We start from the raw sequence: 25103 nt of genomic DNA on the forward strand, positions 1-25103 counted from the left end.
CTCAAATGTCTTGTTTTGTCCACAACTCAAAGATATTCAGTTTACTGTCATAGAGGAGTGAAGAAACCACAAAATATTCACATTTAAGAAGCTGGAATCAGAGAATTTGGACTCTTTTTTCTTTTACTCAAACCGATTAATCAAAGAAAAGAATATCTTAGGAAAGTTCTGAGTCTCCCAAAGTTGGTGTTCGCACTTCACTGAAATGGAAACCAATGGCAGCCTTCAGGGCAGCAAAAATTGAATCAAACAACCTAACATAAATGATGTTTGCAATGGAAAATGGCTATAAGGAGTGTCAAGTATTTGTGATTTGTAATAAATGTAAATGTAAAGAAGAAGAATAACAAACCTTGGAATGGTTAATTGATTAATATTTGACTTAGTTTTAAGGATACAGTGTGTAGGATTTGGCGGCATCTAGTGGTGTGGTTGCAGATTGCAACCAAGTGAGTACCCCTCCGCTCACTCCTCCCTTTCCAAGACTGTGGTAACGTGAGCTGCTGAGTGCAAAACCGTGGTGAAGCTGTTCACCTCGCTCAGAGGCCATTCTTACCATAATAACACTAATTTAGGAGGAACGGAAGTCAGACGGCGGCTGGCGGTAGCACAGTTTTGCACTCGGCGGCTCACGTTAGCACAGTTTCACAAGCTTGTCGGAGAACTACGGTGGCCTTCATGTAACGTAAAAATGTGAAAGTCTCTCTCTAGAGCCAGTGTTTGGTTTGTCCATTCTGGGCTACTGTAGAAACAAGGCGGAGCAATATGATGGACTCCGTGAAGAGAACCCGCTCCCTATGTAGATATGAAGGGCTCATTCTAAGCTAAGAAAGACACGATTCTCATTGCCAGGTGATTATACACGAATGAAAACATAGCTATGAATATTATATTCCATTTCTGTTAATAGATCCCCTGAAATGTTGCACACTCTTCCTTTAAAGTGTTAACAGCCAAAACTGACTATTGTGAATATAAATCACAATTGACATCTATAGCAGATATCGGCCATTGGCATGAAACCACAAACATTCTGTTCAAACTATTCATTTCTATCGTGACTCACATTATAGCGTGAGATTAATCACAAACATATGTAAACTATGCACGACAAGACTTTGAGGTTTGTTAAATGCCAAAATCCTTAGGAGTAAATAATTGAGACCACCGGTAGCTTGGGTGACTACTGACTGGGGGGATTAATATCCCATTAAAATGTGAGGAGTGTTGAGTTTAGGTGAGGGCTGGCAGCTGTTGTCACTTGAACACTTGCACGCAATGCCGGGAGGCTGAAACATAACATCAGTGATACAAGCAGACTGATACTTCAGAGGAAGCTTCTGGAAAGGCGCACTGCATACAGATCCAAGAGGAAAACCTCGAGTGGCTCTGCAGGAGAGCTCTCTAAAGTCAACCTGGCACCAGTTCTGAATGCACCTTTAGCCTGGTTTCATCACCATATTGTCAGAGAACAAACAGTTATACTGTGTGTTTCTCTGCACTGTGTGTGTGTGCTCTGTAACATGCATGTGATGTTGTGTGTCTGTGTGAAACGTGTCGGCATCCTTACGGTTATGTAAACATATCTCACTATGACAGATCACCAATCGGACAAGTGTATATATCATGCACTTATGGCCGTGACACTGTAAATCGGTGTGTGGCGTGCATGCCAGGAATTCATATTTGCTGTGTACTCTGCGACCCCGAAACGAATGATCCCTCTACGATGTTTGTTGGATATTGGACGGATATTGTCAGTGCTAAGGCACACACATATACACACACAGATGCTACTCCTAAAATGATGTTCTGTAGGACAATGTTTCACTATGAAAAGGGGGAGATTTAAAGGAGCCAAGCGCCAAGTGTGTAGGAGAACTACGGTGGCCTACGCGAAAACGCGAATGACCCTATCTAGAACCGGTTGTTGTAAGAGTAGCGTAGGTTATTGGAGCAGAGCCAGTGCTGCTGAGTGTGTGTATGAGAGAGAGATTGGCGGCAGTGCAATATGGCAATCTTCGTGGAGAGGACCCACTCCCTATGTAGATATAAACGGCTCATTCTATGGTAATGCAAACACGATTCATATATACAGATGATTGTACACTAATGAAAACATACTTATTGCTATTATATTCCATTTCTGCAAATAGATCCCCCTAAATGCTACACACTGGTCCTTTAAGGCAAGACACTACAGGCAAAAACATTCATGCACTGGTCAATTTTGCGATTTTGGGCTATTTTGCTTCCATAACATGTCTTCTTTCAGACTAGTGGAATGAAAACACCCAACATAATTACACTTTGTCTATTTGCGTCTGTAGATTCCTCCTAAATTCACCAAAAGTTAACATTAGATGATGCCTCATATGCATATTTAAACATAAAATTTCAGAAAACTTGTAATACAAAAAAAATGTCTTAATGTAAGTTATCAACTGGGGTTAGTTCCGTGGTGATATCTATTAGTTACAATTGATACCCTATTTTGCAGGATAATACGTGATTCCCCTCAATCTGCTGCTTTATTGTAGATATTACAGCTTTCATCTTAATGACTTGGAAGGAATAGCTGTAGACAAACATCCTGGCGCTCTGCGAAGGGACTGAACCTCCCTTTATCCAGGCCAGAGAACGAAACAAGGAGTGGACTTGACAAATTACCTGTTGCTCTGCTCACTAATACCTTCTAATATCACCTTTCAGCGCTGATGAGGGCTTCAGGGCAGATGCACACCTGCACTCCCCACAGCCATAATTGGTAGGTTGAGTCAGCCTGGCCTTCGGGAGAGCTGTTTGAACTTCTCAGACAGGGTTATAGAAACCTCACTTCTGGTTTATTGTGTGGCTACTTACTTATTCTGTCTCCCCCCATGAGAACAAAAGAGAACTAGCAACAAAGGAGGATCAAAAAGGAAACAGAAAAAAGCCGGAGTCTGGCTGGATATGCTGAAGATCTTTGACCAGAGAGATGCAACACAAAATTCTGACAGCTGAGTCTTAAGAAAAATGCTTCTTGTGATTTTCATTCACCTGAGGTCATTTCAAAATGAACTCACTGTGTCATAGAAGCATTACTCAACATTTTCATTTGCTTGATTGCTTTAGGAGATTGAAGGGCCTGTCAGATGTGAACATTATTATTGATAGAAAGCAGAGATAGAAGACATTCATCAATCATTACCCTGCCTTTCCCACCACTTCATATTTCTACTTAGTGACTGACGAGGTGGAATATAAATTACACCTTTTTTGGTGTCAAAAATCGCGACTACATTCCGAGAGCAGAAGCATCTGTGTCACTGTGTAATAAACTCATTCTTGTGTCGGTCTGTGCCAGATGTTTACAATGTGTGTTCCTGCACACATATAAAAACCTCCTGTTGACTCGCCGCCCATTTATTTATACAGCCAATAAACGGCATCCATCAGCTTCGGCAAGATAAGCGTGTTTTCATTTTGGCCATCGCAGCAGTCCTGTCTGCGTTGCCGCTCCGCATCCTCGTTGTTTTCTCTGACAAAGCTGGCCAAAGCGCTGTCGGCCTGAGAGGGCTGCAGTGCAGGCGAGCTGGGTCAGAGAAAAAAGATTGGTGGTGATCTAAGTGGAGAGACAGAGAAATGCTGACGATGAGGTTGGCTCTTTGTGCGTTTGCTGAACTGTTGCTGATGTTGTTCGGTGAGTTCTCTCGAATCAGACCTGTGCTATGAAGCTTGAATAAAGCTGTCATTAACTACAGTCGCTCCGGTTAACGAGGGTCAGATATCGGTTAAAAACAAAATTCTGAATTAGCATCACTGATACAGTGTATGACTTCCGCTTTAGTCATCACAATCATCAGTATCATTACTTGCTGCCCCCACAGGCAAGCAGTGAGAGAGAGATGTGTTGAATTCAACCAGCAGATCGCATAGGCTGCTTTTATGCAGGCTAGTATTCAAATACAGTCAAGAGTGATCCGTAACTGGATGTGACAACTTAAGTCTTAACAATAGGAGAGTTGAGCAGATTGCTGAGGGGATCTGACTTATGACTGATACATTGGACAGTATTCGTGTTAAAAAATTAAATGTTTATCATTTAAAACAAAAACTGTTTTCATAATTTTGTTTTTGGAGTTTTAACATCTCAAACATATAAAACACCTCTTTTCTCTTTCCTCCTCACCTCCGTCATTCAAACTCTTGAAATCTCATTTCTGCTCTTGACATTTTACTTTAACAGTATTTCTTCTTACTCCCATATGTTTGCATGTGAACGTCTTAACCAGGATGGATTTACAGGCGGGCTGGGAGCCATGAATTCAGGAGCGTGTTCTGTTATCTGCCTCGAGCAGCCAAGCAAAGTGAAATTCGACCCAGCTATGAGAATGTTTTTTTGCTTAGTATGATTTCCCTTCCTCTGGCAAGATTTTTTTTAAAGCAACATATCTAGTACGACCACACCTGGGTGGCATTTAAACTACATATATGGTTTAAAAGCTTATGTTATTATACAAGTTCTTCTAATGGCTCAGATGGTTAAATCCTATTCACATCATTTCAGTGGTGTCAGTATTGCTTGATACTTACAAGTTATTGTAGGAATTGCTAAACTTTGCATTTAGTCTTCCTTTTGTTAAGGTTGAAATATGTAATGTACTGTCTCTGTACTAATGCTAATGAGAAATGTCTACATGGCTGACAGCCTTTCATTTCAGAAAACAGTTGCAATCACATTACCCAAATGGTTATTTTCACCACATACCAACAATGAGGTGAAATTATTTAACAAGCACAACATAAAATGCTCCATCATCTTTGCTATACCTGGGAAACGTGGAAAGATATGGATTGCTGCTTTTATAATTACTCATGCAACAGTCATTGGAATACTGGAAAGGTGTTAAAGGGGAACTCTGCCGATTTTACACATCAAAGTCAAAACCGTTTTAACGTCACTAATTTCTTTAACAGATTAACGCAACTTGCAATTTTTAGGTTGTAGCGGGCTCAGTTTTAAAGGTAGAGTGAAGATACTGGTATCATATGAAACTAGAAAAGATAAGGAATCCATTGGTACCAGAATCATTAATGTAATGAATGATGTGGGATTACTATTCTTTATTTCATGTGCTATTCAAATACTGATTTGGACGTCGATTATCATTAGGGAAGTAAGAAAATATCAATATGGCATCATATTAAACTAGGAAAGGAATCCAGTGGTACCATGTCATGTACCTAAGTCATATTAGCTTTTTGCAAAGGAGTCTAAATAACGCTCCAAACTTGAGCTAAATTGGCATGGCCATTTTCAAAGGGGTCCCTTGACCTCTGACCTCAAGATATGTGAATGAAAATGGGTTCTATGGGTATCCAAGAGTCTCCCCTTTACAGACATGCCCACTTTATGATAATCACATGCAGTTTAGGGCAAGTCATAGTCAAGTCAGCACACTGACACACTGACACACATACTTAAATACAATACTCCCTTTAAGGTACATTTTGAACAGATACAAAAATGTGCGATTAATCGCAATTAAATATTTGAATCTATTGACAGCCCTAGTATAAAGCCTTTTGTGACTCTTGAGGGATTAGCATCGGTTGGAACTGAAGAGTTAGAAAGAAGTGAGTTCATCAGACCACTGTAGCCCGCTCCTCATCTCCGGTTGTGGCTAGTGACTCGAGGCTACATTAGCCACTACTAACATAACACATCCGAATCTCTGACTGAACTGTTGCCGGTTGAGTTGCATTGTGGGTAATGCAAGCAATCTGTGGTTCTGCTGCATCAATTTTGATACTTAAAAAAAAACCTGTCCATTGTGAGTCTGACATTGTTATAAGAAACAATACAAGTGTAATGTTTTGAAAATGAATGAATGAGATGTTTAGCATGAAGGAGAATGATGGTCATTTGCATCCTGTCGATACAATGCCACAGAGCATAAAAAAATCATTACTGCATATGAAATTAAACATTTAGTAAGAAATAATATTATTCACAGAGCATGTTTGCAGATGTTGGTATAGTGGACAAATAAAAAGAAACCTGCAGCGATGTCACCTCAAAGCAGGAAAATCAGGAATGCAAGAAGCGTCATAAACTGCTCATCTGAAATCACAGCTGCAATAAACACAAGCTATGAACTGTAACTTGTAAAGCAGCCATCTGCTGACATGATGAATGGACAACATATGTAAAAAGACACCTTCTCAATGAGAGACAGAGAGTAATTTGCAGCTCTGCAAAGTATCTTTGTGTCTTAAGTTTAAGACAAGTAAAGCTATCTGAGAAATCCTTCCGCCCATTCCGAACTGAAACTTAAAACAGTGCAAAGTCTAATAATATCACTGCCATCGTGATGAATCGCTCCACACCAGGCGCAAACGTGTTAGTATTCATTACTGTTATGTAAAGAGACAGACCTGGGTTGGAGTTAAGATCCATGGGGTGCAGAGGAAGACGTGCCCCCTTCTCAGCTGGAGGTCGAGGGAGCAAAAGCCACGCTGTCGCTGCTGACCACCGACCCCACAGTGCCACCTCTTCATCTGTTCTTGTTCGGTGCCACAGATAGATTTATCTCCATCTGTTTCTGCTAAAACTACACTACCACTTACTACTGTCCTCCCCACTCTCCCCCTCCTCCTCCTTCCTTTGCCTCTCGCTTTCCTCCACCTCATATAACTCTTTTTTCGCCTAAAACTTCATTTTGGTTAAGTCAAAAGGCTGGTCAACGTGACGCACCAGTCAGCTGCACTTAGGCAAGGTCAGGCTAAGGCTGGTCTGTCTGCCTCTCAGGAAGCCTTTCCTCTGCACATACTTCTGTCAAAGGAGCTGAAAGAGCAGAGGAAGCATATTTCTACACACGAAAGAAGTGCAAAGGAGAGACCCCGCCGAATGAGACAGCAAGCCGAAGGCAAGATGGTCTCTGAGGGAAGTGAGAGGGGTGGGGTGGGAGCTGGTGGTGGTGGTGGTGGTGGACGGGGGAGGGGGTGCATCGTAAATCAAGCAGCCCTCCCCAAAGTGGGGACCTGTAAATCTGGTGAACGAAAGAGTGGGCACTCGGCCAAATGACTCATCCACAGTGCTCTATAAATACAGCCGAGCGGGGTCGACAAGGCTGCTGCTACCGACGGCCAAGAAGCCCTGAGACACTGGGGTTTCTCCCTCTTGGAGGAAGGTCTTTAATAGCCTCCTTATCGTTTTTCAATCTCACCCAGACTTAGAGGCGAACCACACATCATTGGCTTACATCAAATGGCAGCGAGCGCCCCTTTGAACCCGGGCTTGTCGGGTGATTAAATATAAGGCCGACACTACCTGTTGGATTTAACTCAGAGGGGGGGAAAAAAACGGGTAGTGGGGAGACATCTAAATATTTATCCAGACAGAAATCAGTTTACATACCACTGGTCTGAACATTCAAGTCAAGTGTCCCCACCAGACAAACATACTGTAGTAGCCCGGCAGAAACTTCACTGGAGGCCAAAACCCGGCCAACCTGATACATGTGGGAGCAGGGGTTGTGTATGGGGGTTAGAGAGGGAGGCTAATGGAGGACATTGCTATGTGACATGTCAAATACCGACCCCCCTCAATAAGGCTGTTATGTAAGCATCTGAGCTTCCTGTCCTGTCCCTCTCTTTGGCTTGAGACGTGGCCTGTGTGCAGGCCTCAGTGCAGGATCTTACTCATGTATAGGGAATAATAAGACACAAGAAAGGAAGAAGAAGGAATTCTCTTACGAATGAGAATGAGGCGGATATTTCAAACAACATCTACCACATACAAAAGGTATGCAGCTTATTGTTTGGACATGCTGAATTCCCCGGTCTCCTGCTTTTTGTCTTGTACCTTTTTGAATCAGCAGTTCAATCACATGAGTCTGTGGTCTGGTTGAGATGCGGAGAATGTACACGCGTGTCAAATAAATGAGTGTTGAATTCCAAGGTCGTGTTCTGTTCATACCACACGCACCATTTGTTGTCCTTCACAGCTCAGATACGAAACCATTTACCACCACGAGCTGCTACTTTATCATCTTTTCATTATCTGACAGCTTGGTGAATACTTTGCACACAATATAAAAAGTGTAGCATTGCATGTCCACTCATCCTACACGTTATCCTCTCGTGTTGTTGTTGCAGCTGCCTTTTCCCATTTAGTGGTTGATCAATCATGGCTTTATGAAAAATGGGCTTCATCATTCACTGTGCAGTTGGAGCCATTATGTGAGCTCCCACGAGCTTCGGTCCCATCATGAAAATACATAAATGGCACGTTGTGTTGTTACAGAGACACATAAGAGGACTGTAGCCACTGATCAGACTGCTGTTGAAGATACTGACTAACATAGAAAACCATCAATCATATTAATGTGCTGTTACAAACTTGTAGCCTCCCACATACAAAACAAATCCAATGCATTCACATTGTTTGCATGTGCAGAAGGGAGGGAAAACCAGCGGGCAACTCCGGGGTCTGAAAAGTGAAGCCAATGCTGAAATGCCTTACACTTGCATTCTTTCTAACAGCCAGCAGGAGGCGACTCCTCTGGTTGCAAAAAGAAGTCTGATTGTATAGAAGTCAATGAGAAAATGAGCCTACTTCTCACTTGATTTATTACCTCAGTAAACATTGTAAACATGAGTTTATGGTCTCACTCGCTAGTTTCAAGTCCTTTTCAATACAGCATGATGTTCATTTTAATAAATTTTTTATGCGTTTTCATGCTGAATGATTTAATTCCAAGAAATTTATAAGCACATCTCTGGTAAACACAAGATTTAAAGAGGTGCTTTTGTGTGGTTCTTTGTGGAGAAACTCAGTTTTACAGATCTGTCGATTAAATCAACTAATCGATCAACAAAATCGTATGAGTGTTAGTCGACTAAGTATTTCTTTGGTTGAACTCACAATAGTTTGATTTTAGCCTTACTCTTGAGCATAATCCAAAAAACTGGACGCTTCTTCCCTCAGCTGGATATGATAGTCCATCTCTTTTCTTAACAGTCATTACTTCAAACTTAGAGATCCATCACACTCAGCATCTGATAACCGTAAAAGGACAATAATTCCTACAAACTGCAGATTTCACCCTCCTGTAACTGAACTAAACACTCTCCAGACCTCCTGCCTTAATGAGCTATGAAAATCCCACACAGAAGGGAGGCAGCCTTGCCAGAGAGTCCAATGCCCCCTTTAACAAATCTGATCATTATAAAGGTCTCCTCTCAGAGTCTGCAATGCCTGAACAGCTTGCTGCTGCAGCTCTGGCAGCCCAGACTCCCACAGCATCTCCTGCGATGATACGTTGTGAAACCTGGCCAGTGACCTTTTCCTAATCCACAAAACCACATGCAGTCAGGATTAGCAGACTCCAAACCTTTCAACAATCTGTGAGAGGGTCAAAAAAATGTCGCATCTGCTTTGCAAACCAACAGGAGTCTGCATTGTTACATTTAAATCCATTTGACAGTCAGTCAGTTTCCTTTCCAGCACCTTGTCACAGGCGTTCAGGGAGTTGTCTGCGCTCTGTCTGAGGTCACAATCCCCAAAATGTTCTGCTTCCAGCATCTACCAGTACAGTGAAGCTGCTCCATTATCCAGACAGATTTCATCTATGTCCACTGCCTTGACATTAATGTGTTTTCTAACTATCTCAGCAACCTCCGCCAAGAAAATGTTCTCAGACTTCAATATTTTCTTCCTTTTTTCTCCTGAATAAATGATGTGTCTGCAGGGGTTTCTTTCTCAAACTGCTTCTTACACCTTCCAACTACTATTTCCCCAGTTGATTGTCAGCATTTCCTTGCATCTGCAAAGGCACACTGAGAAATGTCCTGACTTTGCCTTCTGGGACACTGAATGGTTTTCTAGTTCTCTACAACTCGATAAGGAACATTCGAAAATCCTCCATTGCCTCTATTATCATGCTCCCAACCCAAACTTCTGCTTTGGCAACTAGGCAGCAGCAGCCTTCTCTGGCATGGAAAGAACCATAAACCAAAGTACTTTTTAATTCTTACCTTATGGTAGCATTTGATGAAAAGTTAAGGGTGTGTATACCGAATTCCATGGGAGTTCATAGTTGTGAAGACATTTTACACCAAACTACAATTGGTAACCTCAAGGTAGAGCTAAATGAAAACTGGGATCGGTAAAATCATTAGAATTCATCAACTGAGAACCACGAATGTCTGTACAAAAGTTTGTGCCAATCCATGCTGGAGCTATTTCACTGGATAAGTGAAAACTTTGATGATTTGTTTGGCATTTTATGCTTTTCTTTGACAGTGATAGTGGTGAAAGACAGGAAATATGGGGAAAGAGAGTATAGTAGGTAAAATAGAAAGTAGCAGTGAGCACGGCTCCTAAACTTTAACTGTATCGGGTTTTGGCTATAAGCCATCAGCGAAAGAGAGCAGGGGAATGACATGCAGCGAACTATCCAGCCAGCCGGGAATCAAACCAGGGACTTGCTGCTCACGGCATTTGCACCCTTGTGGTATGCACCCTAACCATTGGCTATTGGGTCGCCCAATAAGTGAAAACTTTGACCTGCTTGTGACGTTTCACGGAGAAGTCAGCAAAGTCATTAGAATTCATCCTCTGGGGACTGGGGATATGTGTACTAAACGTTATGCCAATCCATGCAATAGTGGTTGAACTTCCATACTTCCATACTTCCATAAAAAAACTAAAATGTTAACCTAAAGGTGGCGCTAAATTAAAAGTTAAGGGATCACCAGAGTCAGTATGATTCATCCTCTGGGGACCATCAATATCTCTACTATCTGTACAATATTTCATGGCAATCCATCCAATGGTTGTTGAGATATTTCAATCTGGATCAAAGCGGTGGACCAACCGACAGACTGACATTGACCTCCATAGAGCCACGCTGCTAACACGGCTAAAAAACCCACACAGTGTATGTTACTGTAATATCAACACAATGCACAATGAACTGTCACAACTCACAACACAAACAGAGATCCTCCCTGGGGAAAATGTTACTAGTGAAGCCAGCGAGTGCGGTTCACTGTTTTCAACATCAAGGAAACTCTCTTCAGTTATTGGATTTGTGGGTTTAAGGAACATAAAAGTGTCTGACATCATGACCTAATTCAATATGAAACACTTCTGCGTTGCTGTGTTGACTACTTTCTCACTTCGTGCTGCCAGGACACTGATATCCACTGTACGTGTCTGTAACGCTGAGTGCTTGGGATCATAAATCCAGATATTAAGAGAACAACAACAACAAGGGATGTGGATCTCAGAGGCCCCATATGAGAAATGTCAACAGCAGCAGATTGCCAGGCCACAACTCCTCCAGGATGCTGCTGTGTCACAGACGGCAGGTTATTGACTTTATATGCACGCTGGGAAAACATGGATGTGCATAAACATGTCTACACACACACACACACACAAAGAGAGAGGAAAGAGAAGTTCACTTTCTGACCTTTTTGAAAATGTCATATCTCAAAGTGAATTCCTGAGACAGAAAGGACGCAAGCTCTGAACACACAGACGTGCAAACGAAGATAGTCGACTCTTTTAAATGCAAAACACAGTCTTGTCACTCATGCTTCTTCGATATTACCACAGCAATATCCATAAATTTCACTGCTTTCCCCCTTAATGCATGCCTTGATACTGCTGCTTTATTCCTCCTGGATTTATGGTGCATTAGAAGCCGTGTGGGCACTATACATCCAACTGTTAATTAAATCAATATATCAAAACACGGAGTCTGAAACGGAGAGCCGCTTCTGGTTTATATCCTGTGTGTCACATTCATTTGATCAAACATGTGTATGGAGTCATTCTAGCTATATGGCAGTGAAATGGGTGTAGGAGGTGGAGAAGTAATTTTATTTCCTGGAGCTTTTTTATTTATTATAGCTGGGTGGGACTTTCTCCCTGTTCTTTTCTTTGCGGATTATTACTTTTAACATCTTTCTTGTGTATTGTACATGCACTGCCACACCTTTTCCTTTGAAATCTGCTCTATGTGAACTATTTCTATGACAGTGTTTGATGTGTTTTAATTGTATACGCCTGATCTGTCTGCGCTGTGGCTGTGCTGTGATCTGTAGTCTCCAGTTTAAAGGGGAGACACCCCAGGCAAAAAACTAATTTTTCATGCACTGGTCAATATTGAGATTTTGGGCGATTTTACTTCCATATCATCTCTTCTCGTCAGACTAGTAGGAAGAAAAAAATTCCAAAATACACACTTAGGCGTTTATCTTGCAACTTTGTCTATTTGTGTGTATAGATTTCTTCTACACTCACCAAAATTTAGGATTAGATAATGCCTCATTTGCTTCTTTAAACATAACATTTCAGAAAACTTGTAATATAAAAAATAATTGTCTTGATGTGAGTAATCAACTGGGGAAGTTTCATGGTGATATCTATTATATCTTTTACCCTATTTACCTGAGGTGTCTCCCCTTAATCAGTTTTATTCTATTTTATCTTATATTTCAGCTTACTCTTTTAAAATCCTGTCTTTTTTATATTGTCTTCGATCATGTCTTGTATTGTCATGTCTCCCTTTTATCTCTTATGTAAAGCACTTTGCTTCTTTTGTTGAAAGGTGCGATACAAACAAACTTGCTTTAATCACACCTACATGTTGAAAAGAGACACACTGAGGAAGGTATTATCCAAAACCAAAAACACTGCATTGTAACGGCATGAATGAATATACAATGAAGAATAGCAAGTCAACGATTTGAAAACTCCCGATTTTGTGTGCGCAAAACCAGTTGCTTCTCTTTGACCTTCAAATAGAACTGCAGATGAAGCTGTGAGCCCGTTGTGGGATTAAAATAATCCAAGGTCTCCCAGGCACTCAATAAACACCATTACAACATGTGCATAGTAGAGCTACAGATTACATGAGATATTAAAATTGATTATAATAGTTCCGCACCATTGATCCTTTGTTTCTGCAGAAGGGTGCACACATACAGCACACATGCAGCCAATGCCAGCACTAGAAGTTATCCATGACTAATGTGACATGGGAGCCTATTTGAAAACCCCCTCCATGCATCCTGACACTGAAATATCAGCACCACAGATTAATATGCTTTCTCAATTACTCTACTGGGGGCTTCCTTAACCTTAAACGCTGATGCCTAGAGGGTGATACTCACAGCCTGCTATATTTATTACCATCCACGAACAAGTGGAATAATTGTTTGGGTTATTAAAGCTGCTGGCTTGGGCTTTTTTTAAATTTTATTTAATTCACCCATCCATCTTCCCATCATCAACTATAGGTGCTTATAGTCGGCATGCCAGCTTATAAGTAACTTCCTCATAATGAACAGTACAGTGGTCTGTACTCTTATGTCTGTCTTCACCCTCCAATAGCAATCATTCAGTCATTACTTTTTAATTAGAGGTCTGACTATATAGCTTTAGGTAAGATTAGCACGTTATCCTGATAAAGCACATTCCTGGACTGATCACACAATGACCCAGAAACCAGAATAATAACGATAATAAGGGTCTCTATTCTGATTTACTCACAGTCTGCCTCATATTGACATTGTGATTATCATAACTCAATCACACGAGTCACGTAGGGTAAATAAAACATTCACCTCAGTGACATATGACACTCATAAGTCACTGCAGAGGTCACCAAGGTGGCTGCTACGGTATGGCTGAACCATCTTGTCATGATGATGATGGGAGCATTAATCACAGATGCACTACATCAAAATATGAAATAATAAAAAACTGATTTACATATGAAACTCGTTAAACGTTATCACTGAGGAGATTTGTGCTGATGGCAAAGTAATAATTTAAAGCAGACTGCAAAGAACTGCAATAAAATAAGGGTATCAAGCATTTAAAACAGTAATTCTGTACAAAAAGTGAAGAGTAAAAGCAACAAGTTTTGGCTTTATGGGTATTTAATCCCAGAATAATCCCTGTTTTTCTAGTATTTATGCTGAACTAAGACAACCTGCTGACTACAGGTAGTCTCATATCAGAGATATCAGATATCAAGTAATATATAATATAAGTAATTCTGACGAGAGCTGCAACGATTCATTGATTAATCAAAGTCAAAATTTTCTGATTCCAGCTTCTTAAATGTGAATATTTTCTGGTTTCTTTACTCCTCTATGACAGTAAACTGAATATCTTTGAGTTGCGGACAAAACAAGACATTTGAGGACGTCATCTTGGGCTTTGGGAAACACTGATCAACATTTTTCACCATTTTCTGACATTTTATAGCCCAAACAACTAATCGATTAATTGAGAAAATAATCAACAGATGAATCGATAATGAAAATAATCGGTAGTTGCAGCCCTAATTCTGACAGAACAATGTTAACTCAAGGTTCACAAAGTCACTTTTTCCAGAGCTCTCAACTGCATCCTGCAGCAGCGGATAGAGTTTGCTCGGTCATTGCTAAGTAAATGTTTACAAATGTTGAAGAATACAACAATATTTTGTTCTATTAAACTATTTTCCCACTACAATACCAACAAGCAATTAAAATAATATTCTACAAAGCATCTGTACATTTATTAATTCCCTCATGTTACATTTTATGCTGAAATTAGAATAAATTAGGGCTGCAACTAACAATTATTTTCATTATTGATTAATCTGTTGATTATATTCTCAATTAGTTGTTTGGTCTATAGAATGTCAGAAAATGTTGAAAAATGTCGATCAATGTTTCCCAAAGCCCAAGATGACATTCTCAGATGTCTTTCAGTTATTCAGATATTCAGTTTACTGTCATTGAGGAGTAAAGAAACCAGAAAATATTCACATTTAAGAAGCTGGAATCAGAGAAATTTGACCTTTTTTTTCTTAAAAAATGACTCAAAGTGACTAATCAATCATCAAAATAGTTGGCGATTAATTTAATAGTTGACAAATAATCGATTAATTGTTGGAGCTCTAGAGTAAATGTTTAAATTAATACTTAATCTTCTGCACTGTACATGTATAGACATTAACTCTCAGCGCAAAGACTAAATCTTGCAGAATTTATGAAGACTGAATTATACAACATGAGCGCATTACTTCCATTTTTGAGAATATATGAAAACGTTACCGTTACTGTTTTATTCAATGCAAAAAAAAAAAGAAAAAGGATTAACACAGAGAAGACTGGATTAGAGGATTATCCCCAGTACTGCAAGGATTTAGAAAACCACATGAGGGCACTATCACCTTTATTAAGACATCCTCACTTCACTACGGCACTGTGCCAACTCGCACTCAGACTGAGGAAATGCCTGGACATTACTTTACTTTGGACAAGAAGCTGAAGCCAGACATAATCTTTGATGGTAGAAGAGGAAAGCTTCTACTCTTCAGGTATGTGTTATTATATATATACACTATAGGCTTTACCATGTAGACAGCATTCATGCTTGAGGCCTTCCACCTGCTCAAGGCAGCGTGATCCCGAGGTCATCTCATGAATGATGGGATGAGAGGGGTAATATTCCTATAATTCAACAGCGGTGACTATAGGCCCAATCCCAATCCGGTCCCTATACACCCTCCCGCTCCGTGACTGAGTGAAGCACCCTTCTTTAAGGTGGAGTGCATCAATATTATATGTAATGTATTGTTGTTGTTTTTTCTTTTTTCTTAACTGGACCTTGAGTCTGCAATAAAGTTTGATTTGAATTGAATTGAAATATAGAGGCAAGTTTATGAGTTAATGTTTGTACCGGTAGTCGCACTGAATTTACATTGGAGCGTGTTCCATGACGAACACAAAACGGCGTTGCTCGTCGTCAGTAAGGGCGGCTGGTTAAGTCGGCATCGATGCAGCTCGCTGTTGGAGGGGTTTTATAACCCGCTTCCACTCCCTGCTAATTGGTTTGGGATGTCGGACCCTCCACGGGAACTTGCAAAAGGAGTGGAAGTGGGTAGGGAGAGGATGTAGGGGAGGGTTTGGAATTGGGCCTTACTGTGGCCTGACCAGCTACTCTAACCAGACTACCAAGAGAAACTGACAGAGGGAAAGAGAGAGAGAGAGAGAGGAAGCAAAATACTGACCCTGGGGCAAATTGAGAGAGGCTGGAGTGACATACTGAACTCTACAGCCAAAGCCTTGTGTTTATTAGAGCTTGGGGATAGAGGAGCACACTGTTTCTCCATCAAAAACACAGCGGGGAATGTTTCCTGTGTTGCTTCTTGTTTTATAGGAATGGGGATGATTAATCACAGTTGGACCACGGGGAGTGACATTTAGCTACAGGTATTTATTCCGGTTTGACAGGTAAATAAATGAAGAGTCTGTGCCATTCTGTCCAAATTCATCATTTGCTAAAAGGCAGGCTCTGCTTGCTCACCGTACTGCAGCGTCAGACTGATGTTATATCACACAGCTGTATTCAGATCATACGTGACATTCTTTGGAGGATTCGCCGACATCAGATAAAGCTGCACACTGATCCTGAGCAGCAGGATGTTCTGATATATATTCCAGATATATGGCCTGAGAGAAATCCAGTTTTTATTCTGTCAGCGCCGCATGTGTTCGAGAGATACTTTTAAGAAGCTTACTTTTTCTGTGATCCCTTAGGAAGTACCAGAATTTAGAATAGTTCGCAGGTGCATCCCAATGTGGCTACACAGTCATAATGTAATCCTCGAGCACGGCACAAACATAGATAATCTGCAATTTACGGTTGTTATTCCTCTTCTCTTTAGCTCAGGCTCATGTGTGCTTGTGCATGTTGTAACGTGTCAGTGTGATGGAAGAACGTCACCGGTGCTTAGAGTCTTATAGTGTGGGCGAGCAAAACAAAAGCCCCATTGTGTCTGTACCTGTGTGTCTCTGTCAGACAGTCAATAATAAAGACATATCCAGCCTAAATACTGTTAGCCATGTGGTGAATCTGCTTCATACAACCTCTTCCACAGTGATTTCTTTCTGTAGGTTTAACAAACATCATCACAATGTAAATTTGCACAGTGAAAGAGACAAGAGAAAAGAACAGAAAAAGTATACACAGGTGAATAAAAGATGTTTTCTGAACTATTTTGCACATTTTTCAAGTCAAACTTTCCACAAAAGCTAAAAATACAGAGTTATGTGTTAATCTGAGAGCAGAGTCTCCCTCCCCGTACAGATGTCCTGAAGTCCCTGGCAGCCACTCGATACCCGGCTCGTGTTCAGACCCCACCAGCACCCTCGCAAGACAACGGACATCTCTGTACAACTCTGACTTCCACCCCATTTCCCCTTGCCTCCCCCCCATCACATCCCGTCTGTCTGTCTGCCAGATACTGTCCATGTGTTGTGTTCAAACTGCCCAGCCCCATTTAGACCAGTGGAATATATGTGTTGTGTTTTCCTTTCATTTTTGCTCCCTCTGCTTCTCTAAGACCTCTTTATTTGCTGTCTCATAACAAGCCGTGTTCTTGTTTTCCATCAGTATGAGGGCGTAGTGAATGGTGCAGAATGGCGAAAACAGTTTAGTAGCATTAGTGGCGTTTTAAAGGAACTCTCTTACAAGTCTGTTGAATCCTTGTGTAGTTTTAACAACCCTTGAGGCCCTTGTTAGTGAACATGCTGGTAGTCACATTTAGTCTGCGTGAGTCATTTTAAGACACGGTCATAACAAGCCCTTCAGGCCTTTGATCATTGGAAGAAGAAAGTTTACTACGAACATTGTGGCCAGCGGAGTGAAGTGTGAGCCTGTGTGTGTAAACCAGAGAGGTAAATAAACCTTGTGTACTGGAATTACACAATAATAATAACAGTACTTGGAATAATTTGACAACTACTGACTGTAGCTTCATTATCCTTGAAATATGAGAATGGTATCAAGCTTCTCATCTAACCCTAGTAAAAAAGCAAATAAGCATGTTTCCCGAAATGTCAAACTATTTCTTTGAAATGACACTTATCTTCATCGTACAGATGAAAAGTTGAGTTCTTAAGAAATAAGATGTATACTTGGGTTTTGCTGTTGCAGCATTACTCGGTCTGGAGTAGCTCATGGTGGCTAATATTAGCAAACTTTAGCTAGATATTGCTGTATGACTGACATTACGGAGTGAATTCCCTGTCTGTATAACTCCTCTCGACTTGTGCTACTGTTACACTGCGCTTTTGCTTTTACCCTCATCTCATAATTGTAACTTGTAATCAGCATTAATGAAAGTACCCTGGAAACATCATGAGCTTATAAAGGTAAATACAACAAACTTTGCATACAATGTAAATTATCTACCGCTAACTATAGTTCCTATTTTTCTGGAAAAAAAAAAATCCAAATCCTCTGTGTATATATTATATAAGAGCATTTATAAGAAAAAAAGACAAAAAAACACAACTGGATAAGGACAAAACAATAAAAAAGTTACATATACAATAATGAAAGCCTCATCAGTCAGTTATGACCTTGGTTTATAAAAACAGAGATCTGAAGGTGAAGTCATTAATTATTTTGGGCATCCTACAGGTAACCGCCTCTGAAGTTTGAACTTGAACGCACCACGAACATTTTAGGATACAGGAGTAGAAAAACATCTGTCCGAATTTATTCCCTAACTAATATATCACTGTACCTCTCATATTCCTAATCTAGGGACAAAAAAATAACAGTAACAGTAACTGCCTTGTGTTAACACATCCTTATAGCAATCAATATTGCTATTGTGAACATTGCACTATTATGGTTGAAGTTAAAAATGCATCATATGGTGTTCTATCCATACGTTAAAAGTATTAGATAGTAGTGCGTTCATTTTCCCTGTGGCCTCGAAGTCATGCAGTACTGAAACGATGGCATGAGCTGCTTAACAAGGCGTATTAAACTGCACCTGACAGCTATTTGACCACATTCACCATCAGAAAGTGTCACAAAAGACACAAGAAACTGTTTCATAAAACCTCCATATCCAACATAGATGACCAACAGATGACATCTTTTAAGGTGAGAGGAACATGGCAGCTGGGAACAGCAGCCGGTAAAATGTGGAAATGAATGTTACGACTGCTATTGCAGGTTGAGAAAACGAAATCACCGGATTTCAAATTTCCTCTCCCACCTCTTTCATTTCTTTTTTACAGTCTGGTCCAACAGAGGGGGGAAGAGATGAATGTGTGTAGTGGTGGAGACTGGGTAAACACAAACACTGAGTCTCATAAGTCAAGAGAAATTGAAAAGCTGCCAATATACCTCATATTTCCTCCAGAGGAAAAACTGTTATATGTAATAACCAATTTTCTGTTCACATGCTTCACATGTTGCAGCGTATACTGCAGCACCTGGAAACGGGGAAATGAAACTGAGACTGAAAGGGGGCACAATGAGTCAGTGGGGCATGTGATTAATTTTTTAGTGGACTGTTTCTAAGTCTTCTACACAAAATGGAAATTGCATTGGAACAGGACTGCGTTATATATTCAAATATTTCACCATCTTCATGTTTCCAGAGAAATGTTAGTTAAAATGTATCCCAACACTGATGCTATATCTGTTATGGATGTCACTAATCTTCTGCAACGTTAAACCATCATGTTCTGGTCAGGCATTTCTAAGCAATGTTGGCTGTGGAGTTACGTTTCTCTCTCTTATAAACCTCAGCTCTGTAGCTACAATTGTTTCGTCGACAGCATAAAAAACACCATTTTAAAAACAGATTTTTTTATATTGTTGTTAGTATTTTTCAGCTGGAGTGCGTGGGTATGAAAAAGAGGAAGTGAAAATATAACGTTTTGTATTTGAAACTTCCCATTTTGTTCCTTTGATGAAAGTTTTTTTACACTACAATACGTTTTTGTGCAACTGTGTTACATTTAGTCTGGATTATGTGTTTAACTTCTTCGTATTTGTCTGATATTATAGTTTGCTCTTGGTTTGTAAAATGTGCCGCTCTGCTGACAGTAGACTTGTCCATGTTTTATGATTGGTCAGATGCTGCAAATCCTGCCCCTTTCATATGAACGCGCTCGTAGCCAGATGGAGAAACCCTGGGTTTACTGAGTTAATAACCACCGTCGTAAGGCTGCTTAGCGGGATCTCGTTTGTTAGGGTTAGTTAAGCCAGATAACGAGAAGATACCCCTGGTATGTTGAACTCGCTTCGTAGTACAGGCCTCAGATCCCCTCACTGTATCAAAACACCTCATATCTAATGCTTTTAGAGACTCAGTGGTGCTTTGTATCGAGAAAACTATCTTTGTTCAAGTACATCAAAATGTGTTCTACCATGGCATAGGCACATACGGGAACTAAACAGCTGCATTGTTTCTCTATAATACAACCACTACTCACCATGAAAACTATTAATCACAAGTTGAGAAGTTGACTTTGCTTCATTTCAATGTGAACATGGAGTGGCCGCAACTGAAAGTGCATGAAATGATCTCCGCAGGGAACTGTTAATCCTCATCTGATGTGCAAACTATTAAAAAAACAGCAAGGTCATCAGCATCCGAAAAACAAAAACACCATCAAGAGTCTTTCAAGCGAATCTGTGACACACCTGGACTTTTCATCTGTCAGTTCTGGACAACTGCCCAAATTACTAATTTAATTTTGGCTCAGGCTCAAGCCTTTAATTGACCTTTCACTGACAAATGTTATCTGCACCATTATCTGCCGGGGTCACACTGCTTTTGGAGTTTGTTTGTGTCCACTACTTATGTGAGAAAATGTCTTGATACTTTGGTTTCCTCTGAGAGAAACTGTGTTGGATACCCACCAGGGAAAAAGATCAAGATAAATAAAATTGTTGCACACATCCGGTGTTTTACTGTAGATGGATCAACTGCTGAACTCTGCTACTGTATCTTTTACCAGCTGTCTCCGTGTCCCCAGTGTGCATGTGTGTGTTTTAAATATCTATTCCATAGACTCACATTCCTGGCATCGCTCCGCCTGGGAAAATACCCCACTATTCCTTTGTGTTGAGTTCGACCATGTTTCCATACAGTCTCCTGGCGTCTGTGCATGTGGTCGTCTTTGAGTTTATGTGTGTGTGTGTGTGTGTGTGTGTGTGTGGTCAGTGGTTAAGGTCAGCTTGTGAGCCAAGCCTCTCAACTAATGGAATAGTTTGACATTTTGGGAAGTGCACTTCATCTTTGTTGCAGCGAGTTTGATGAGATGATCGATACCACTCTCATGTCTGTCTGTTACATATAAAGCTACAGCCAACAGCCAGTTGGCTTAGCTTAGCATAAAGTCAATAAACAGTCGGAGTCGATCCAAAAATATCGATACTACCGATACCTACGTCTCATTTTGATGAGCGATTCTAGCGTCAATAGGATTGATAAGAAAAAAGGGATCAGTTTCTCTCTTCTACACACATTTGTATTCCATCAAAAAGTAGAACTGTCTGTGAAAACAATATTCAGTTGTACCGTCTGCTTCTCACTGCTGTTGAGATGTTGTGTGCATTCAAATGACACAAGCGTCACGCACGTGCAGAAACTGACACTTGAAGAAAGAGGAGCATGTTTGGAGCTACTTCACAGCTGTGAATGATGGTTGAGGGTATAGTTTGTGCTTTTGTTTTGTTATTTGCACTAAATAAAGTTTTTAAAACATTCATTGTTCTCGACAAATAAACAACATTTTCTCATGTTTTCACATTCAATTAATAATAAAAAAAATTCATATTTTTGTTATTTGCATTAAAGATGTCCTGTGTTTTAACATGCATGTAATAAGTAATTAATAGTTGAAAGCAACATGAAAGTACGTAAGCCGTTTTTAATTTATAAAAGGTATCGGTATCAATGTCAGCGATTCTGGCCCTGTATTACTTGGTGTCGGATCGGAACCAAATGTTGTGGTATCTCCCACCCCTAATAAACAGCGGTTATATGGGATGTTATATCACTGTAAAACCAAAACTTGATGTTTTTATTTCGTTTTTTGCATTTGTATGGATTTAACAAACATTTTCTTTCCCCTGCTATTTCCCCTGTTTCCAGCCTTTAAACTAAGCTAAACTCAGCTAAACTAATCACCTGCTGGCTAAAGCTTCATATTTAATGTTCAGATATGAGAGTGGCATCAATCTTCTCATCTAATATAACTCTCGGCAAGAAAGTGAATGAGCATTTTTCCCACAAAAACTATTCCTCTAAAGAGAACAGTATATATATATATCAAAGCATATTAAAGTCCATAATTTTATAACTCTATAACTCTTCATATATGCAATCCAAGTGAACAACAGGCAACACCGCAAGTGCCATTGAAAGCAGCATATAAAATCAGTAACTCTCTAATTCTTCTCACAGAGTTTAAGACTTCACCCAAAATGTATTTCCTGCAGACAAGAGTGATCAAAACCATGTGTTTTTTGTTCCTTCTCCAGCCGACATTGCTATCATCATTTTGACCTGAGTAAAGATAAAAAGTGATTAAATTGCTCTCATCTTTTCCTACCTGGAATGACCTCGAAGAGAAATTTCCCCGCTTCATCGCCGCTGGTTGGATGCTCTGAAACTTTGTTTCCAGGTAAGAAAATGGCTCCCTGTGGAGAACAAAGAGCAGACTGATCAGATGCAATAGTATCCCAAAAGAGAGTATTTGGGTTAAAACATTTAGGACTAAATGCTGACTCAATGACTGTCTTAGTAAATCTGTGAAGTTAGTAAATAGTATGTTGAATAGATACATCATATCAATAAGATTAGTCACTTTTTTTCTTGCACATTCACATCACAGTCATGTTAAAATTGCCCATAGTTTAAGACCACACAGTCCACATTTGATTCATATAACTGCACATTTGCCATTCTCTTTGCACCAACTACAACAGGAAACATACGTTTGAAGCACTGACATGATTATCAGAGGATTTTTTGCATTGTCATGTGTACTATGAGCATCTCTGCCGCCTGACAAGGTGGTGCATATGTCCCCAGGGACGGGTCTGGATGATGGAGCTGAGCTGTTATAAAATGTGTCAAAGCAGCAGCATTATAGTGGATCAACATCTCTCTGCCTCGGCTCTGTCCACAATGATACATCATCTGTGTGACAGTGAAGGCCAGAGATTGTCTGCTTTAAATAGCAGGAGCATCAGCTTTTTCTACAGTCGACCTCTCAGTAACCTTACTGTCGAGACTTCCTGTCTGTTAGAAAAGGCTGTGGGGCAGATCTGTGTGTCTAGTCTTCTGTGTCTAGGCAGCGCTGATCAAATATGAATCAATATTATGTTACGTTAATCCCTATTTCTCTCCTCAAATGTTTTCAGAAACATCTTGTCGTGCACTGTTTAGCTGTAAAATGCCAGCCAATGTTGAGATCACTTGAGGAAATACCAAGCACCGCCCACCAGCCGGAGCAAAGCCAATAGGAACGCTCACTTTCTGAAATGACCTGTGATTGGTCAAAGTCTCCCGTCACGGGCTAGATTTTTTAAAGCCTGAAAACAGAGCCATGAGGAGGTGCAGAAGTCTAGTTTTCTCTCAGAACACTTGAATTACAACATGCTGAAAGGTTATTATGGAAGTTTTGCCCAATGATGCTAAAAAATGGTGCCTACTGAAGCTTTAAAGGGAAGATTTGCCACATTTTATGTGGATGTCCAATCAGAGGTTATAGTAAATTTAATCATTTGAAGTAATAAATTCCTCAGTGCATGCAATAATGAACGAGAAGTCTAGAGCACGGAGACTAGAAATCCAAGCTGAAACAGCCTGTAGTTCTCGCATCCAACTACGTACGTCACTGTCACGTCAAATGACGGCGCTGGATGCAGGAAGAAAAACTGATTTTTTTCCGCTTTCTCTGTCAATATAGCAGCACCGAAGGAATTCATTGCTTCAATCGACTACATTGAACATCAACTCTGATTGGACATCCACATAAAAGGTGGCAAATTCGACCTTTTAGTCCTTTTTCTTCACTCCATTTGAGAAGCAAATTCTCACTCCTCTACATGTTTTTGACAGCTACAATAGTTAAATAGTCATGAGATACTTTGCTGATTAACATTTTACCCACAAAACATATGACAACTTTATGAAATATGATACATCATTATTGATTAAATTACCCAGAAAGATATAAAGTAGTTAAAATTAGCTCCACATCAACCAGCTGCAGCATTAACATGCTGATTACATGTTGATGCATCAGTTATAAACTGGTACTTTTTACTTTTACTTTTGATCATTTTGCTGATAATACTGCATTTTTATGTAAGCGAAATTATGAATGCCAGACTTTTAATTGTGATGGAGTAAAAGCGTTTTTTTTTTTATTGTGGTATTGCTGCTTTTAACCGGCATAATTGATTAATTTAATCATTAAAACGATAAATAGAAATATTTATTCATTTTTAAATGCATTTATTAAAGCAAAAATGCTAAAAACTCTCTGATTCCAACTGCTCAAATGTGAGTATTTGGTTGTTTTCGCAAACTGAAGACTTTTGGGTTTTAGGCTGTTGGTTGGAAAAACCAAGTAATTTGAATGTGTCATTTGTTTAATGTTTTCTAACATTTTATGTGCCAAACAATCTATCAATTAGTTGAAATAAAATGATTGTCTGATTGGTCGATAATGAAACTGATCATTAGTAGCAAACCTGTTGAAGTGATGGATCTGAGTGTTAGTGAGAGACAACATATTTTAAACTGGATACGCATCACATGCAGCAATTTGGTAACATTACCAAGTAAATTACCAAATTTAATGTAATTCGAGAATTACAAAGTAGTTACTTACTTCACTTAGTCTTCCCCTAATAAGGGTGACTATAAAAAAAAGGATTACAACACATCCAGCTGCAGGTTGACCCTTTAAGCATTCAAACTGTGACTTTTCACTTGATTAACATCTCAGACATCAGTGCCACAACGCAGCATCTGACAGTCATTAGAGTGCCCTCTATCTGGGGTTCATGTTAACACAGACAAGATGTGCAACGGTGACAGCATCAGTATTAAGGACCCACACACATTAACAGGATCTAAGGGGAGTCAGTTTCCTTCCTGCGGAGAGGGAGAACTCTTTAATGAGCCATAACTGTGACAACCAGGAAGTAGAAACCCTACCTGAGGCCCCTAGATGAAGTGCTTTAAAGGGGGTTATAAAGACGGGACAGA

The 25103-nt window shown here is 40.0% G+C and overlaps 1 protein-coding gene across 3 annotated transcripts in view; it reads right to left on the reverse strand.

The window, feature by feature from the left end:
• arhgap24 (Rho GTPase activating protein 24) overlaps positions 1-25103 on the reverse strand; it is a 78254-nt gene that overhangs the window by 25576 nt on the left and 27575 nt on the right. For 2 of the 3 annotated variants that reach the window (XM_074618750.1, XM_074618748.1), the window contains exon 3: positions 22432-22519. In XM_074618750.1, coding sequence (XP_074474851.1) covers positions 22432-22519 — 88 coding nt within the window. Of the gene's footprint in view, positions 1-6420; positions 6913-22431; positions 22520-25103 lie in introns of those variants that run through there. The other variant, XM_074618752.1, reaches the window with a different exon arrangement.

Source organism: Sebastes fasciatus, chromosome 19 (assembly GCF_043250625.1).
Source record: "Sebastes fasciatus isolate fSebFas1 chromosome 19, fSebFas1.pri, whole genome shotgun sequence".
In the NCBI taxonomy this organism is placed as follows: domain Eukaryota; kingdom Metazoa; phylum Chordata; class Actinopteri; order Perciformes; family Sebastidae; genus Sebastes; species Sebastes fasciatus.